Genomic DNA, 17,859 nt, shown 5'->3' with positions numbered 1-17,859 from the left:
GTGACATGCATGAATCAATATTTTTCTTACACAAAATTCCATTTACCACTATAATTGTATCATTCATTGCCAGTGTATGTATGTATAAGAGGTCTCAAATTTATTATATACTTTATTTTATAAATATAAAAAAAAATTATAAAATTTATTAATTTGTGTAGCCCTACTCAAAAGTATGATAACTTTATATAATTAAGAAAATGGCTTCTCTTTCGTAGGTTTCTAATTGGAAATGTGTTGTTGGACTTGATGAACACTAGAAGATCAATTATTCATTCAAAAGAGTCTCTTTCTAATAAATCTTTTTCCATCCTTTTGGTTTGTGACCATTGGATTTTTTTTTCAATAAGTTGTATATTAAAAGATATTGGAAAAAATCTCAGTCCGAATTAAATGAGGTAATAAATATCATTTCTCTACCGAATTTATTTATTAGATAATAAAGAGATATAGGATAATTGATTTCATGACATAGTTCCAAAGTTAGTATGACACAACACTCAACACACAAAATGAGAGAATGATCAGAACCTTATTACAAACACACCAATTCTTGATAGTTAGACAGATAGATAGATAGATCAAGCACTCGTGTATTATTCGATTGGATCTTCGACGCCATGGTTGGAAGAGAAGAATGAAATGTAATCTGAGTGATGGAAAGGCTTGTAGATCAGAGGATGGTCTTTGTAGACAAGCTCTTGAGGGACTTCAATGGCTACCTCTTCCTTTGGGAGCAAAAACAGAATACCTAACTTCATTGCCACTCATCATCACCCTGTGTTTCGGTGCGTGAAGGCTTTCCATTTCCATGCCTAGCACCAATTTCAATCTCATATTTGTTAGGAGCCTGAAAACATTGACAATGTTGAAGAGTGGCAACTCAAGTGCATTTAAAGAACTAAACAAGAAATAGAATTTTAATTAGCAAGTAATTTTTCGGATAAATTATGTCCGTCCTGTTATTTGATATCATAAGAAATTTGATAGAAATTAAGTGAAGGGACCATTTTGAATTGGATGCAACCCTTCAATCAGTTTGAGATGAGTACATGGACTATTTTGTTCCTTATTTTCAGTCCAATTTCTAAAGAGGCATATCATCACAAAGTGAAAAATTAAAGATTAAAATTAATGCAATTTAAAAACTAAGGACTAAATTGACGCAAGCAACAAATTATAGCAACAATATGTGTAATTTGCCCTTTAAAAAAACACATGCATAATGCAGTACTGACAACATTTCATTCTTCTTACCAGCCTTATATTGTGTACTTTTTATGATAATTAAAATTACTCACCTTATGCGAATTACCCACAAAGACAATGAAGGATCCCATTGGAATCATGACTTGATCCCAATTGCCTTCTTTAGATTGAAGCTCAAGAACTAGCACTTCATTTTGACACAAAATGGTCAAGAAATTTTTCAGTGTGGGAGGGAACACCAACAGTGGGCGAGTCGGTGATGGGAGGAACAACCTTGTACTTGATCATGCGAAGAGTGCCACTGTTGTTCTCTGCATGCAATTCATAGTATTTTTCCATTCCAAAGCTCTCAAAAACCATCTTCACAATCATCAAGTTCAGCTCTAACATCTTTGAACTCATGGAATTGAGAACCTCACTATCAATTCAACATGCAATATTGTTAGTAATATAGCTTAAAGAAAATGATGCGAACCAAATGGTACAAAACATCTAGTAGCCATGTGTTTAGGAGCCAGAAGTATAATAATCTCTTAAAGAAAATGTTAAGCATCCAATTCTTGGTTGATCATCATGCACTAAATTAAGTCATCAAAATGAAAATGATATTCATAAACAGATTTCTCATTTAAATTTTTTTTTTTTTTATGATTAGATACAGAGGCATGAGTCCTGCATATATTTATTAAAGACGACAATGCACTCACATGTCAACAGTTTTGAGTACATAATATTACATAAAGTCCACCAAGATCTGATCTATCATATTAACCGCAATAACAAAACAACAGCAACAGTGACAGTAACAGTAAAAGAGTGTTAGAATTCAATGTATAAAAAGAAATAGAGAATTGTATATTGATTGTTGAATGTTATTTATTACAAATGGTGAGGGGCTCCTTATATAGGAGATGTAGTGGAGTAGGTGGAGTAGGTGGTAGTGGTAGGTGGTGGTAGGTGTAGTAGGTGGAGTAGGTGATGGTAGGTTTTAACAGCCCCCGCAAACTCAAGGGGGATAGGAACTAACCAACTTAAGTTTGGAGAGAGTAACAAAACAAGAAAATAATCTGAAAAATAAAAAATAGATAGGAGACACTGTATGGTCGTGTCAGACCGTTGTAGAAGACTGTATGGTTATGGCAGACCGATGTAGAAGACAGTTTATGGGGTCATGTCGGACCGTTGTAGCAGACAATGTTGTGACAGTTGTTGTGACAGTTTACAGAGTATTGTCGGACCCATAAAGGAGCTAACCGGAATCAATGTCGGGACAGTTTACAGAGTCTTGTCGGACCCATGAAGGAGCTAACCGGAATTAATGTCGGGATAGTTTACAGAGTCTTGTCGGACCCATAAAGGAGCTAACCGGAATCAATGTCGGGACAGTTTACAGAGTCTTGTTGGACCCATGAAGGAGCTAACCGGAATCAATGTCGGGACAGTTTACAGAGTCTTGTCGGACCCCTAAAAAGTCGCACCCTCAAAAGGTGTGCCCAATCTTTCAAAAGGCGTGCCATCAAAAGGCGTGCCCAATCCATAAAAAGACGTGCCATCAAAAGGCGAGCCCAAGTCATAAAAAGGTGTGCCGGACATGATGGCGAGGCGCGTCACCACATTGGCTTGCGCGCCCGTTTTGTCGTCTGGCGTCAAGTGGCGCGCGATGCGCGTGTCTGCCTTGGCTATTTAACCAAGACAGAGGCTGAGGCGAAGGCAGAGGCTGAGACAAAAAACCTGCGAAAATCCTTTGAAAAACCTCTTCCGTTTCTGAGAAAGAGATTCTGGAACACTCTGTTGCCCAGAAAATGGCCTCGTCTTCCCGTTCAGCTACCCAGAATATGGCCTCTTCGTCCCGTGGTCTGCTCACTCTTTTTCCCGACCTCAACGAGTCAACAAGAGAGATAACTGGTGTGGTGGCCAGTGAACCTCAACCAAGCGCCTCTGGTTTTGCGCCGTTGAACTTCCCTATGCGGTCGGTGGAGCAAAAAATGGCAGTGCAAACAGATATTGAGGCCAATCAGTATACTTTGAAGTCATGTGTGGAGACCATGACGGCGGTCACAAACTTGTCGCACCGGCTGCAGAGTAGGACAAATGAGGTGCAGCAGTTAAACGCCCAACTGGCTCTGCTCCAGCGCATGTATAAGGATGCGCGAGCAGAGATAAGTGTGCTAAAGGCGGAAAATAAGGAGCTGAAGCGGAAGGCCACCGTGATGTTCCGATTTGGAGGTCCGCCATATGCTGCAGTGGAGGAGCAGGGAGTAGTGATCGTGCCCAGTGGAGTGGGAAACATGGAGGCAACACCGTCAAGGGCCGTCCAGGACGGAGGCAAGAAGAAAAGACCGGCGGAATAGGCGAAGAAGTGAGGTCGGTTGGTGGCCGGCTGCAGAAAAGAAAACAAAGCTGTTGGTGTTGTGTGGTGGTTCGTTGTTGTTGTTGTTTTTTTTTTTTTTTTTTTTGTGTGTGTGTGTGTGTGTAAAATTGTGATCGGGGTGGATCCCTGAGATGAATAAAATATGGTTTGGTGTGCAAAGCTATATGGTATGAAAGGAATTGGAAAAAGATTAAAAAGAATGTGAAAGAAAAATAAAGAAAAAATAATAAAAATATATTTGAAATCAAAAATGAAAGATGAGGGAAATAAATAAAAATAATGGAGTTGGAAATCAAACGGAGGAGAGATGATGATATATATATATATATTTTTTTAATATAATATAATAAAAAGAGATATATATATATATATATATATTTTTTTTTAATATAATATAATAAAAAGAGATATATATATATATATATATATATATATATAATAAAGAAAGTGGGGAACAAGAGTGTAATGAAAAGAAAAAGTATAGGTTGCATCGTGGGTCACATGGGTTGACAAGTGGACTGGTGTTGGTTCTGTTTTAAGAAAAAGAAAGATAAAATAAAATAAAATAAAAAGAAAATGGGGTGAATGATGGGTTGTATGAAAAGATGGGAACAAGCCCATGTGGGTTAGGGAATTGCGATGGGTGGTGGAAAAAGTAAAGTGAGAGAGTGAGATGTGTGGGTGTTTCCGAGAGATGGAGAGAGGTCTAGCTTGTCTGTGTGTGTCTTCAAGAGGGAGTTTACTCTCTCTTACCCTCCATCTCACAGCAGCCATGATAATTCCAGAGAAGAACCGTAAAGAGATCTGCAAATACCTCTTCCAAGAGGGAGTTTGCTATGCGAAGAAGGACTTCAACCTTGCAAAGCACCCAGAGATCGATGTTCCAAATCTGCAGGTGATTAAGCTGATGCAGAGCTTCAAGTCGAAGGAGTACGTGCGCGAGACCTTCGCTTGGATGCACTATTACTGGTACCTCACAAATGATGGGATCGAATTCCTCAGGACTTACCTCAACCTTCCTTCTGAGATTGTGCCCGCTACTTTGAAGAAGTCTTCACCATGTTGAAAAACACCGTCCTCTAGTGCAAAGATTTCGGAATCGAGTCCCTGGTTGAAGAAGATCTGGGGACTGAGCTCGATAAGGTGGTTTTCATGCATGGATTCGACAAAGAAGGACACCCAGTTTGCTACAACGCTTATGGGGAGTTTCAGAACAAGGATTTGTATCACAACACCTTTTCTGATGAAGAAAAGAGACAGAAGTTCATCCGATGGAGGATTCAGTTCTTGGAGAAGAGCATCAGGAAGCTTGATTTCAGCCAGCTGGGCTAGTGATAGCGTGAGCTGGTGGCGCAAGGCAGCAGCGGCAGCGGTGTTGAAAATGAGTTGGTGTCGGTGTATGTGTAGAGTTTGTCAATAGTGAGGAGAGGAAGATGAAGTTACAGCAGTATTCTTCAAGAGGGGTTTAGTAGCAACGGAGTCAGGGTATGTGTAGAGAATTTTAGCGGACTAGGTTGAGGTCCGGCGGGCGGCCAAGGCGAGGTTGCCGCCCGCCGGTGAAACGAAAAATACTAAGTGCTTAACCTTGCTCTGATACCATGTTAGAATTCAATGTATAAAAAGAAATAGAGAATTGTATATTGATTGTTGAATGTTATTTATTACAAATGGTGAGGGGCTCCTTATATAAGAGATGTAGTGGAGTAGGTGGAGTAGGTGGTGGTGGTAGGTGTAGTAGGTGGAGTAGGTGATGGTAGGTTTTAACAAAGAGGTTAGTATCTTATTTCTTGGGTTCATAACAAGAAGAAAATGAAAATAGCTCTATCAAAGACTGATACAGACAACAAGCATTTTGATGGACACCACAAAAAAAACAAAACCGGTTCAAAAAACATAAAAACAGATTTTAATGGAATTGATTGGAGGAATTAGAAATAACGTCACTTCCAGAGTTTAGCAATCTTGTCATGGCTTGCCAAGGCAACCAAACCTGTCACTGTCTGTACAGCCAAGCCAGCAATCAGGCAAATGAGCCCCGTTTGGTAGAACTGTGGGAAAGTAATTATAACTTATAGTCTAACAGCTTATAACTTATAACTGTGAATATAAGCTGATTTTTTACTTATAAATTAAGCTTCACCTCCCCCACTCAAAGAATAAGTTGATTTTTTATTTACAAAAAGCTATAAGCTGTATTGTTAAGCTGAACCAAACACATCAAAATAACTTAAATTAAGCTAAAAGCTGAAATAAGCTAGAAATAAGCCCTATCAAACATGAAAAGTCATCATCTTGTTTTCACTCTTGTTCCAAAGCTCTAGACTCTAAGCAAATTTCAACAGTAGAGTGCATCAAAAACAGAACCCAATGTCAATGTATGAGAATTTTACTCCATGAGAAAATTAGCAAAAAATTGCTGAATTGGCCTATTTCTTTCATGTACCAATTTAAGTTTTTTGAGAAATGAACTAAAGAATGAATGCTTTCTCAGCAGGAGAGGGAGAAAAAAAAAAAAAAAAGTCGAGAATCCTCTTTTTTCTATATCTTAACTGAAGTTTCTTCAGAACGCCCATTCAAACCAAAGCGGACAACAGAACAACCAAACTAAGTGGTCGTTTATGCATATGGAAATCCACTCAATTCATTAACAAAACAAGCAATTTGTAGACTCTGTATCTTAAATCCATATAGTAGATGGCAAATACAAAGTAGACACTGCGTGATATATAAATTAGAAAGATGTGTTCACAACTTCCTCAATAACTTTGTAAAGAAGTTTTGGCCTTTTCAAGGAAACTATTTGCAAACACAGTATGGATTTATTTTAAATAAGCGCAACACCACCTAATAAATGAAAAGTAGAATCAAAACAGTAAAAAAGGCGTATCAGAAAGTACACATGGGCACATGGCTTACCTGGTTACAGCCAATGACCAACAATGAAGAAAGTGGTTGTGTTTTAAGGATAACAGCAATCTCATTCCCCTATTTCAAAGGCAAGAAAAATCTGATTTGAGGTTGGATATAGAATTCAACAATACTTGGAATACAGAAACAAACACATATGAATCAGATCTTACAAGATTTATTAGTGGAGCACACTTCTCAAACATCTCTTCCATTTATTATTTTCAGTGTCCAATTACGTGTTTGACTTTTGTACCCGTAGACTTGTTACATGGGATTAGTTCTCTGCAGCATGACATGGCAAGTTCTTATTTGACTTTATGCGGTAATATTTCATTTTACATATGATAAATGCTAAAATGCACTTAAAATCACTTGCCATGTCACTCTAGAACAATTTAATATAAGACTCATAATTCAGGAGAATATAGCCTTCAATGGCTCACTTCATTCATATGGGATGTACATCTTGTTGCATACCCATGAGGGAGCTGCAATTCAGGAATCGGTCTGATCTTATCTTTGTTCGTTCTATTTGAAGAAAGGAAGGATCCCAAAGAATCAATTGTTGAATCTCTTTTTAGATAGAGCTGGATCCAAGTGTTGGCTCTGTAAGCGTCCTGTAGTAAGAGGAGCAGTTATGAAATTATAGACCACCCCATGACAATGCTTCACCCATAAGAGCATTTACCATTGACTAGAATGTTTTGTTGGCAGCACTCAGGTTTTGTTAGCATTGGCCTTTGAAGGATTAAAGCAAAGTAACATCACCTCACAAAATACTCAAGCTTAATATATCCTCGAATTTGTGCAAAATTCAACTTTTTATCAAGTCAGTGCCCCCATCTGTAGACATATTTCCTTTATCTTCAGATCTGAACCATCTTGAGCAAAGAAGATGTGGGCTTGAGAATCAATCTTAACCCAGCTACACCCTGGTTCCTTTTTAATTCCCCGATTGGACATCAATGCCCTAACCTTTGCAACATCATCCCATCTTCCTTTGGTTGCAAATATGTCAGATAACAATATATAATTATAGTCCATTTCAGGTTCAAGCTCAAAAAGTTTCTCTGCAGCTTTTTGACCAAATTCTACATTTCCATGCAATTTACTAGCCCAAAGAACCGTTTCCCAGATAAGAGTGTTCCGGGTAAGCTTCATCTCCTCAATGAAGTTCTCAACCTCATGAAACTTGCCTGCCCGAGAAAGGATATTGACCATGCAAGCATGGTGCTCAATTGCAGGAGTAATTCCATAAACTTTGTTTAGTGAGTCAAAATGCTTTTTCCCTTCTTCAACCAAACCCTTATGACTACACGCAGATAGTATGCCTATGAAAGTAACCTCATCGGGCACACAGCCTTCATCTAACATCAATTGAAATGCTTGAAGAGCCTTCTCTCCTTTCCCGTGTTGTGAATATCCACATATGATAGTGTTCCACGAGACTGGATTCCTTTCAATCATATCTTTGAAGATAGTCTCAGCATCTTCTATGGACCTACATTTTACATACATGTCAACAAGCGCACTAGCAACATATGTACCTCCTGAAACTCCAACCTTTAAAGCCAAGGAATGGAACTGCTTCCCAGTTTCTAAAGTTGCTAAATTGGAGCAACCACCCAAGCAACTTGACAGAGTGAATTCATTGGGTTTCAAACCTTCTTGTCGCATCTGATTGAAGCAATTAACAACCTTGTCACCTTCATCGTTCTGTGCATAACCAGAACAGATCACTGTCCATGTTAAAAGGTCTTTCTTGTGCAGTCTATTGAAGATTACACCTGCATCTTCCAAGCACCCACTGTTTGTATACATGCTAATGAGAGCAGTTCCCACATGACTATGACCATTGAGGCTCTCTTTAATAATATGGGCATGCACTTGTTTCCCAAAACTGGCATTCCAAAGGCTCGAACAACACCTCAGAATGCTGATAAATGTGTAAATGTCAGGCTTGAAACCTTCCACAAGCATCTGGTTGAAGATCTTTGGTCCTTGATCAAAGGATTCATTGTCATGGAATCCTGATAAGAGGGCATTCCATGAAACTACATCTCTATCAGTCATTGTATCAAAAACCCGGAAACCATCATCTACAGATCCAATTTTCATGTACATTGTGATCAACGCATTGCGGAGTAAAATTTCATATTCAAAACCATATTTGTATACACAAGCATGAATGCTTTCACCATAATGTGGGGTGAAATCGATGGCAGTTCTAACTATACTAGCAAGGGTAAATTGATTTGGTCTCAAACCAGTCTTCCTCATCAAGTGAAATAGCTTTGCTGCTTCTAGTTTCTGCCCTTGCTGATCAAAACAAGCAATCATTGCAGCCCAAGCCACTTTGTGAGGATTTTTTATCCTCATAAATACTTTGAGTGCATCATCCGCCAACTCACACTTGGAGTACATATCTACAAGAGTACAACTTACAAATTCATCAAGTTCACACCCAATCTTGATTGCCATAGAGTGCACAACCCTGCCAGCTCCCAAATTCCCAGAATTGGCAAAACCCTTGAGGGCAGTAGACAAAGTAAACTTGCTAAACTTCATTTTCGACTTCATCATCCCACAAAACATTTTCAAAACATTTTCCTCATCGCCCATCTGAGCATATCCATTAAGCAATGCATTCCACGACACATCATTTTGCTTGGGCAAGCAAAAGAACACTTTATCTGCACATTCCATCTCACCACATTTTGCAAAAAGGTCAACAAGAGCAGACCCGACATAAATATCTGAGAAAAACCCAAGCTTAATTACCTCTGCATGTACCTGTTTCCCAAACTGTAAGTCCAAGCAAATGGAACCAGCTTTCAAGCAAGTTGCTAAGCTAAACTCGTTTGGTCTAATACCCTCATTCCGCATCTCAGAAAACAAAGGAATACAATCATTTCCATACCCATCAGCCACAAGCCCAGAAATCAGAGCTGTCCAAGACACGACATCCCGTTCAGGCATTTCATCAAGCACCTGACGCGCAAAATTAAAAACATGACATTTCGCATAGAAATTAATCAATGAAACCCACAAGTGCATATCTGGGTCTATCCCATTCTTGATGACCTGACCATGAATTGCCTTCCCTTCATTCAAAGACGCTTTCAAAGCACATTCTCCGAGCTTTTCCGAATACCCTTTAAGCCTCTCCATTCTATTTCTCGCATTTCTTTCAGGCCAATCAGGAGTAGACGACGACCTTGTCGGTATTTCCTCAAACCCAATGTGAAGCTGAAATTGTGGGTTTTCGAAATCATCCAAAGCCGAATCAGTAGATAGCTGTTTTGGTTCTCTAATAACGTTCAAAGCAGCACAAAATGATGAACAAGAACATAGAGAAACCCACAATGGTCTTGAGACTGTGTAAATAGTTGGAATTGGGTAAATGAGACCTCGAAAAATTGGTGCTGGGAAACCCATATTTCGAGAGAGAAAAGTCGCATTGCATTAACACTAAACCCAAAGCTTCAGTGAGTAATGTATCAAATCAAAGCGCATCAACTACGGAACACAGAGAAACAAGAACATGAAGATGGGGGTTGAGTGTGTGTGTGTGTGTGTATCTATACCTGTATATATGTGTGTTATGTATCTTTGTATGTTTCTCAAGTTCAAGTCTTTTTGTTCGCAGCTTCTGAACCTGATAGAGAAACGAAGAACATAAAAAAAGTGGAGCATGAAAAAATATCATGAAATTTATGATGGAAATTTTTCATCTTTGATTAGTGATTAGCGCGTGATATTTTATTACAAGTGTAATTTAAAAAGGTATAATTTTTTTAGGAAAAATTAGTCTAGAGCTCCTCTCTCATTTTTCGTAATGAAAGAGATTCATAAAATTATTTTTTTAATATCTAAGGTCCCTAAACATATATCAGAGAAATTTGACTCTTCGTCTCTACTCTACTGTCTCTCTCTCTTCTCCCATCACCCACTGTCTTCCAGATCCAAGGCAACAAGCTCTGCTCACCCACCCTTCTCTCCACCCTCCTCTACGACCTCTTTCTCAACAAGCTCTGCTCTGGTCCTGTTGCCGGTGCTACGTATTCTGGTCTGCATCAACCGAAATACATCATTGCCCTTCCGTCACTCTCTCTTCCATCGCCGACACCATTTACGCCGGTCTCGTCTCCGCCAATCAGATTAAGGATGCCAATTCCATCTCTGACCCTTCTCTGCTCGATATCAGCCAGACCCTTGTTGTTCCTCTTCCTTGTACTTGTTTCAATGGGACTGATAATTCATTGCCCGCCATTTATGTCTTATGTTGTTCAATCCCTGGATATTATGGCTGGGATTGCCTCCAGGTATTCCACTAGTATTACTGATCTTATGACTGTCAATTCGTTAGGGAGTGTAGCTATTGATGCTGGTGACATTCTTGCTATTCCATTAACTGGTAATTCACTTTCATCTTTTTATTACACCATTACTTTATTTTTTGAGATTTTGGATGTAAATGAAAAAACATAATAGGAGCAGAGAGAGTTAAAGCACATTATGAAAACACATTTGATAAATTCCGAAGTCAGAGAAATTTGATTAAAACACATTCCAAAGTCAGAGAAATTGGGTTGAGAATTTCTCTGGTAATTTAGCTCACAGAACATCTATTTCGATTATTTTTTTTCATTTGAATTGAATTTTCTCTGGGTTGAGAATTTTCTCTGGGTTGAAAATTTCTCTGGAGAAAATTCATGACCTTAGATCACACTTTGGGGTCATTCCACAAGATCCAACTCTCTTTTGTGGGTCTGTGAGATTCAATCTAGACCCCTTATCAGAACACACTGATCAGGAAATATGGGAGGTAAGGTTTCTAGATCTAACTAGAGCTAAAAGACCAAATTTTGACTGTTCTACTAACACCAAAAAAAAAAAAAAAAGGTCATAAAACTACTATTCTAAGTGGTTATACATGTTCTTGAATTGTTATACTAATTAGCTGTGGATCAGAAATACTAATCACTAATTGTGCAGTGTAAATGGCATGCAAAAATTAGAAAAGAGCCAGAGAAATTTGTGCAGTGAGAGAATTACTCACTCGACTTCATTTCCATGATTGCTTTGTGTGGACGTCCCCGAACGTCCCAGGAGGGAAATCCCCCCCGTTTTGTTCATTGGGCTTACTACAGTTCAGGACTCAAAGTCATAGTCTTGTACCTAATCTCGCAGAGTACAATGCAAGACCGATAAATCGTCAAAGAGTCCAAATCCGGCAAATCATTTTTGAAAACAGATTTTTTTGAAAGAAGTGCCAAACATGGACTACTTTGCCAGATACAGAGTCGCCACCAAAATATTTTATTTTGGGAGAAATTTAGGAAATCCTGACTCGTTGCTTAAGGTCGCGTGTCCGTCATCACCAAAGTTGCCTCGGCTCGGGAACTTGGGTACGATTGGGGAAGGTCACTTCGTGAGCACCCCCGCTCGCCCGATCAAAGATCGACCTCTACTAATCATGATATCGAGTTTTGAAAACATTATGCGTTCTTATTCCGGTTATTAGCCTAAATTTACTATGTGATGTGCACAACACAAAAGTATAGACTAGATCGCCTAATTTGGAACAAAGCATTGCAAATCCGCTCATTTGAAAGACAATTTGAAATTTGCTACTCGCAAGTAGGCTAAAACACGGATTTCAACGAGTTGTTCCAACTCAAACAATCCAACCTTCACCCACAGGCATTCAGGCAGTTATATCAACTAAGCACATAGCCACATGATAAGCATGCTGTCATGTTAACATTCTCACTCATGCGAGATGCTAAAGCATAAATACTCACATTGTATTCCAAGCCAAAACAGAAAACTTGTTAGTAATCAAATGTATGATCCAAGTCCATGTTAGAATGGCTAATGCATCGCAGGCAAAATGCAACTAGAATAGGCTCGGCTAATCTATGAATGGCATGTGAAATTCAACAGATAACACGTATTCAAGTTAGATTTGAAATACTATGCAGTTAGTATGATGCGCCGAGCCCGGTGCATGCAATACAGATGAATGAATGCACGCATGCATAGCATAAAGTATGCTAATCGAAATATGCCCTAAATCTAACCATTGTAAGTGGCTAAATAAAAGGGAGAAAGAAATGGGGTTGGAAGACATGCACACACGCACCCACACTTATTACAATTGCGCCCTCTCTCGGAGGGTCCGAATGAATAATACAAGCCACCTAATTAACTAACTCACAAGCTAATTAATTATTACAGAACCGAATGAATAACTAGCTACAACTAATTATTACACAACTTAATTAATTAACAAATTAATTAACTATAAAATGAAAGACAACAAGCAGGTAGGGAAAGTAGTAAACGGTGCTATTCCAACTCTGTTTGAAGAGGGGAGGCATGCATGCTCACTTCGGTTCTTCGCTTCGGAAGGCCTTCCGGTTGCTCTTTAGAGGCTCTGTTTGCAGGGTGTTTTCCAGTGCTTGTTGCTGGACCTTACCAAAACACTGCAGGGGAAGTCACCAGTGGCCTGCCGGCCAAAGAAGGATCACTGCCGGCCAAAGATAGTCCATTGCCGGCCAAGGGTGGCACACTGTCGGCCATCAGTGGCAGGCTGCCGGCCACTACTGTGCTGTGACACCAAACTGCAACGAAGCACAAAATAGAGGAAATGGAGGGTCTCCCAAAGACATGTATGCACCATGGCACTCCAAATCACCTCAAAACATCAAGGGAGAGGCCTAGTCGGATCCACGACCATCAATCACGCATCCCAATGCATGATGGCCAAAGATCCAACTTATGCCAATCAATATGAAAATAAATGCACAAATAAAGCAAGTAAAGCCTAGAACTCTATCATGAATCATCAAGAGCTTCGGCGACCGAGAATTGAGACACGTTCCATCACTTGAAGTATGAAACGCCCCTCGTTCCTCGTGCTCGGATTAACACTTAATCCAAGCAATGCAACACATAAGCATAGCAAACATGCAACATGACCTAAATGTGCAAACATGCAACTAAACCAAGCATACAACAAGCATATAAGCATGATGTGAGGTGATGACCTTGGACAACATGACAAAATGCAACATGAACATGTGAGCATGCAAGGTATGCAAAGCTTAAACAAGTATGCGACAACATACGAAATGAAACAAGCATGCGACAACATGGTAAGATGGGCTTACACCAAAGATGGACGGCTCTCAACTAGGTCCAAATCAGTAGCCAAAGCGATGAATTAAGCCATATAACACACTCAAGCATGCGAAATGCGAAAGGTTCATCAAAGGGGCCTAAAAGGGCAACTCTCAAAAGTGCCTAAGAAGTGACAAATGTGTAAGCGTAACAACACTATATGCACTGAAATGAGATGATAAATGATGCCAAATCATTTAAATAGCTCAAGGATAGCATGCGCGAATCACCGAAACACAAAGCTTGCAAGACCAATTACACTACAGCTATACAAAGCATGAAGGATATGGCAAGGGCAACCCAAAATAGTCTTAGTACATGTTGATATGAGACTAAAACATGCATGGAAGTAAGCCAAAGCAAGCTAGCATACAATGCTAAAACATAGGACACGCAAGGCTACAAAAGAGGCAATGCACTGAACCTATTAGAACCAATCATGGCATGACTTGGACAACCAAAAATAGAGTTACATCATGGTATATTAGGACCCAAAATGTACTGAAATGATGAGCCAAAGGCTTAGGCTAAGCGGCATGCGCAAAAATCCATTCTTGAAGCATAAAGCACAAGCTATACAAAGCATGTCAAATGTGAGTGAACAACAACATTTCATGGACTGAAATAGCATATGGAATGAGGGCAAAGTATGCAAACATCACATGTATGGCATGGTAGGGGCCTCAAAACCCAAGACTAGCCTAAGCATTTACACTATAGCTATACAAAGCATGAGTGGTATGGACATGGCAGCCTAAAACAGTCCTAGAACACTTCAAAATAAGCATAAAATCAAGTTTGAGAAAAACCAAAATATGCTAGTATGATGAGTCAAAATATCATGCACAAAGGGGCTAGTAAACATGATTTGTTCTACACCTATATGGAGCATGCAAAGGATGATTAAACCAACTATGGATAGGGTCATAACATGCCAAATGATGACCAAATACATGCTGAAATGTAAACCAAACAAGCTAAAATGACATGGCATGGCATGGAGCATATGAAGCTAGTTTAGGAGATTTACATTACAAGTGCATCATGCAAGCATGGGGTAACAAAACTAACCCAAAACAGGTTCATGGCATGGTAAAACATCACCACAAATGGACTGAAATGGACTCAACAAAAGCCAAGTACACATGCTACTTTGATGAGCTATGGATAGAGTTACACTACACATGCTAGATGCAAGCAAGACATGACCAAACTAGCCTTGGATAGGGCCAAGGCAGGTCCTAGAAGTCATAAAAATAGGCCAGAACCAAGCCTCAAAAATGCATGGAGGGATGGTCCTTTAAAAGGCCAAAAATGCAAGCAAAGAGGAACACAAAGAGAGGGGACTATTCCCCCTGATTTAGGACCTAAAAACTACACCTCTACCACCAAAATCCCACTAGATTTCAGTGGTAGGAAGGCCAAACCAAGGCTAGCTCGGAGGCCTCAAGATATGGCTTAAAACAAAGCCAAACAAAGCATGCAAGGGGGCTACACACCCCAAACAGCAAAATGACCTTAACCAAACTTAAAAAGCACTTGAAAACAAGACTTTTTCTAGTTATAAGCAAATCCTAAATCAATATTCAAAGAGGGCTAAAGCAAGGTGCAAAAAAGTACAAAAATGGGGGAAATGCTCACCCTTGAAGACCCTCTTCGAAACCAGCAATTTCAGGGGGTGGAAGCTTGCTTTCAGACCTCAAGAAGACCTCCCAAGAAGCTTGGTTCAATGGTGGTGGTGTGTCTCTGTGTGTTGCAGTGTAAAAGTGCAAGGAAATCCAATTTCTAAGCACTAAACTCAAGCAATATAGAGAGAAAGGGAGTTTTTCCTCTTCAAAAGTTTAGAACCCTGTCTAAGGAAGAAGCCTCTTCCTTATATAGAGGAATGAAAAGCCAAAGCTTCTTCAAGAAGCTTTGCAAGGCCTTCATCCCTCCATACACGTGTATGGAAGGGAGCAAACAAAAAACCAGCTAGCTCAAAAGATCTGAAGGAAAACCAGCTGAGACAGGGGGGTGCCGGCCATCATCAATGGTCGGCAGTGGCTCATTGATGGCCGGCAGGGCCTCATAAATGGCCGGCAGTTCCATGCCATGGCCGGCAGTGCACCAAAAGGGTCACTCTGAAAGGGCCAAGTCAAGGTCCAAAAATGAGACAGAAAGGATACAGGGTCCGGGAAGCTCGAACCGATGACGTTCCGCCGCGATAGTCGAGTACTCGGCGAGCAGTCGAACTAGTTGTTGGGTGTACCTGCAAGCACAACCAAGTCCCGAGGACGGTAAAAAATAGGGTGTCTACAGTTGCCCCTCTTTGACAGAACTCAACAGTCACAAAGTGACGGGAGTAAGTGTCAAAGCCCAGAGACGACCCATTTTTGACAAGGCCGAAGACTCAGACAATCAATCAATATAGGCATGCAGAGATGCGGCCGGAGGCTGAGGCAAAATGCAAACGGTATGCAAGATGCAAGAGCATGACTTATAATCATGCAAAGAAAGCTATAACGAAGCATAACAATGCAACAGTTTTAAGCAAGTAGAAACCAAGCTACATTACAATGCAGAAAGGATATAAGAGAATTATTGCAATTCTCACTGCGAATATAGTGTGCATGTGTGATAGATACATGAAGCAAACGTGTGTGATGGATACACAAAGCGAACGTGTGATAGATACATAAAGCGAATGTGTGTGATTGATACACAAAGCGAGCGTGTGTGATTGATACACAAAGCAAACGTGTGTGATTGATACACAAAGTGAGCGTGTGTGATTGATACACAAAGCGAGTGTGTGATAGATACACTATATGAACAAAGTGTGATTGATACACAAAGGGTGAAGTAACCAAAGTGTGATGGATACACAAAAGGCAAACACAAAGTGTGATAGATGCACTTAGTGAACAAGTGTGATGGATACACTAAAGGTGAACACAAAGTGTGATAGATGCACTTAGTGAACAAAGTATGATTGATATACTAAATGTGAACACAAAGTGTGATAGATGCACTTAATGAACAAGTGTGATGGATACACTAAATGTGAACACAAAGTGTGATAGATGCACTTAGTGAACAAGTATGATGGATATACTAAAGGTGAACACGAAGTGTGATAGATGCACTTAGTAAACAAGTGTGATGGATACACTAAAGGTGAACACAAAGTGTGATAGATGCACTTAGTGAACAGAGTATGATAGATGTACTAAAGGTGAACACAAAGTGTGATAGATGCACTTAGTGAACAAAGTATGATAGATATACTAAAGGTGAACACGAAGTGTGATAGATGCACGTAGTGAACAAAGTATGATAGATATACTAAAAGATGAACACAAAGTGTGATAGATGCACTAAGTGAACAAAGTATGATAGATATACTAAATGTGAACACGAAGTGTGATAGATGCACTTAATGAACAAGTATGATTGATATACTAAAGGTGAACACAAAGTGTGATAGATGGACTTAGTGAACAAAGTATGATTGATATACTAAGGATAATGAAGTGAATATGTGCATGATAGATACACAAAATAAGGATGTGTGTGATAGATATAGAAAATGAGAATATGTGTGATAGATACAGAAAATGAGAATGTATGTAATAGATACACAAAATGAGAATGTGTGATTGATACACTAAGTGAAGAGAGTGTGATTGATACACTAAACGAATGAAGAAAGTGTGATTGATACACTAAGGGTGAATGAGGTGTGATTGATACACTAAATAAATGAAGTGTGATTGATACACTAACTGAATGGAGTGTGATTGATACAGTAAATAAATGAAGTGTGATTGATACACTAAGCGAATGAAGAAAGTGTGATTGATACACTAAGTGAATGATTTTAAACGGAACTTCTTTGAATGAACCGTACATACAATATCGTGCCTGAAAGAGAAACAAAACTTAACAGGTACAATTTTGTTAGAATTGTGCATAACAATGCAATGGAAAGTGCGTGACAACGCAAGTGAGGGGATGCATGACAATGCGGGTAGAAGGGGGTTCATAACAATGCGACGCAGGCGCGTGCATAACAATGCGATTCGAAACAAGCATAACAATGCGGGAGGTTGCCTAAACACATGTAAGTAAAGCATACGTGAAAACGCATGCAATGTGTAAGCAAGCAAGGTATGAACACATGTAAGTAAAGCATGCGGGAT

At 39.5% G+C, this 17,859-nt stretch overlaps 1 protein-coding gene across 4 annotated transcripts; it reads right to left on the bottom strand.

Moving 5' to 3' along the window:
* Nucleotides 1–389: 389 nt before the first annotated feature.
* LOC114303969 (putative pentatricopeptide repeat-containing protein At3g25970) lies at nt 390–10,193 on the bottom strand. Of its 4 annotated transcripts, none has more exons than XM_082901644.1 (4): nt 6,661–10,193; nt 6,497–6,587; nt 1,302–1,627; nt 390–850 (listed from the first exon to the last, which is right to left on the bottom strand). In XM_082901644.1, the coding sequence occupies exon 1, from the start codon at nt 9,926–9,928 to the stop codon at nt 7,316–7,318; it is 2,613 nt and encodes an 870-aa protein (XP_082757770.1). In that variant the 5' UTR covers nt 9,929–10,193; the 3' UTR covers nt 390–850; nt 1,302–1,627; nt 6,497–6,587; nt 6,661–7,315. The 4 variants fall into 4 exon arrangements, with proteins under 4 accessions (XP_082757770.1, XP_028104948.1, XP_028104949.1 ...); XM_028249147.2 differs by having other exon boundaries at nt 390–815; XM_028249148.2 differs by having other exon boundaries at nt 390–815; nt 6,497–6,565.
* Nucleotides 10,194–17,859: the final 7,666 nt, after the last annotated feature.

This window comes from Camellia sinensis, chromosome 13 (assembly GCF_055761805.1).
Source record: "Camellia sinensis isolate YWXY chromosome 13, ASM5576180v1, whole genome shotgun sequence".
In the NCBI taxonomy this organism is placed as follows: Eukaryota; Viridiplantae; Streptophyta; class Magnoliopsida; order Ericales; family Theaceae; genus Camellia; species Camellia sinensis.
Note: the sequence above shows the minus strand (reverse complement) of the source record. Positions and strands in the feature narration are given on the sequence as shown.

Excerpts from the sequence above, each read along its gene's own strand:
- LOC114303969 (XM_028249149.2), bottom strand. The coding sequence starts at position 9,928 with ATGGGTTTCCCAGCACCAATTTTTCGAGGTCTCATTTACCCAATTCCA.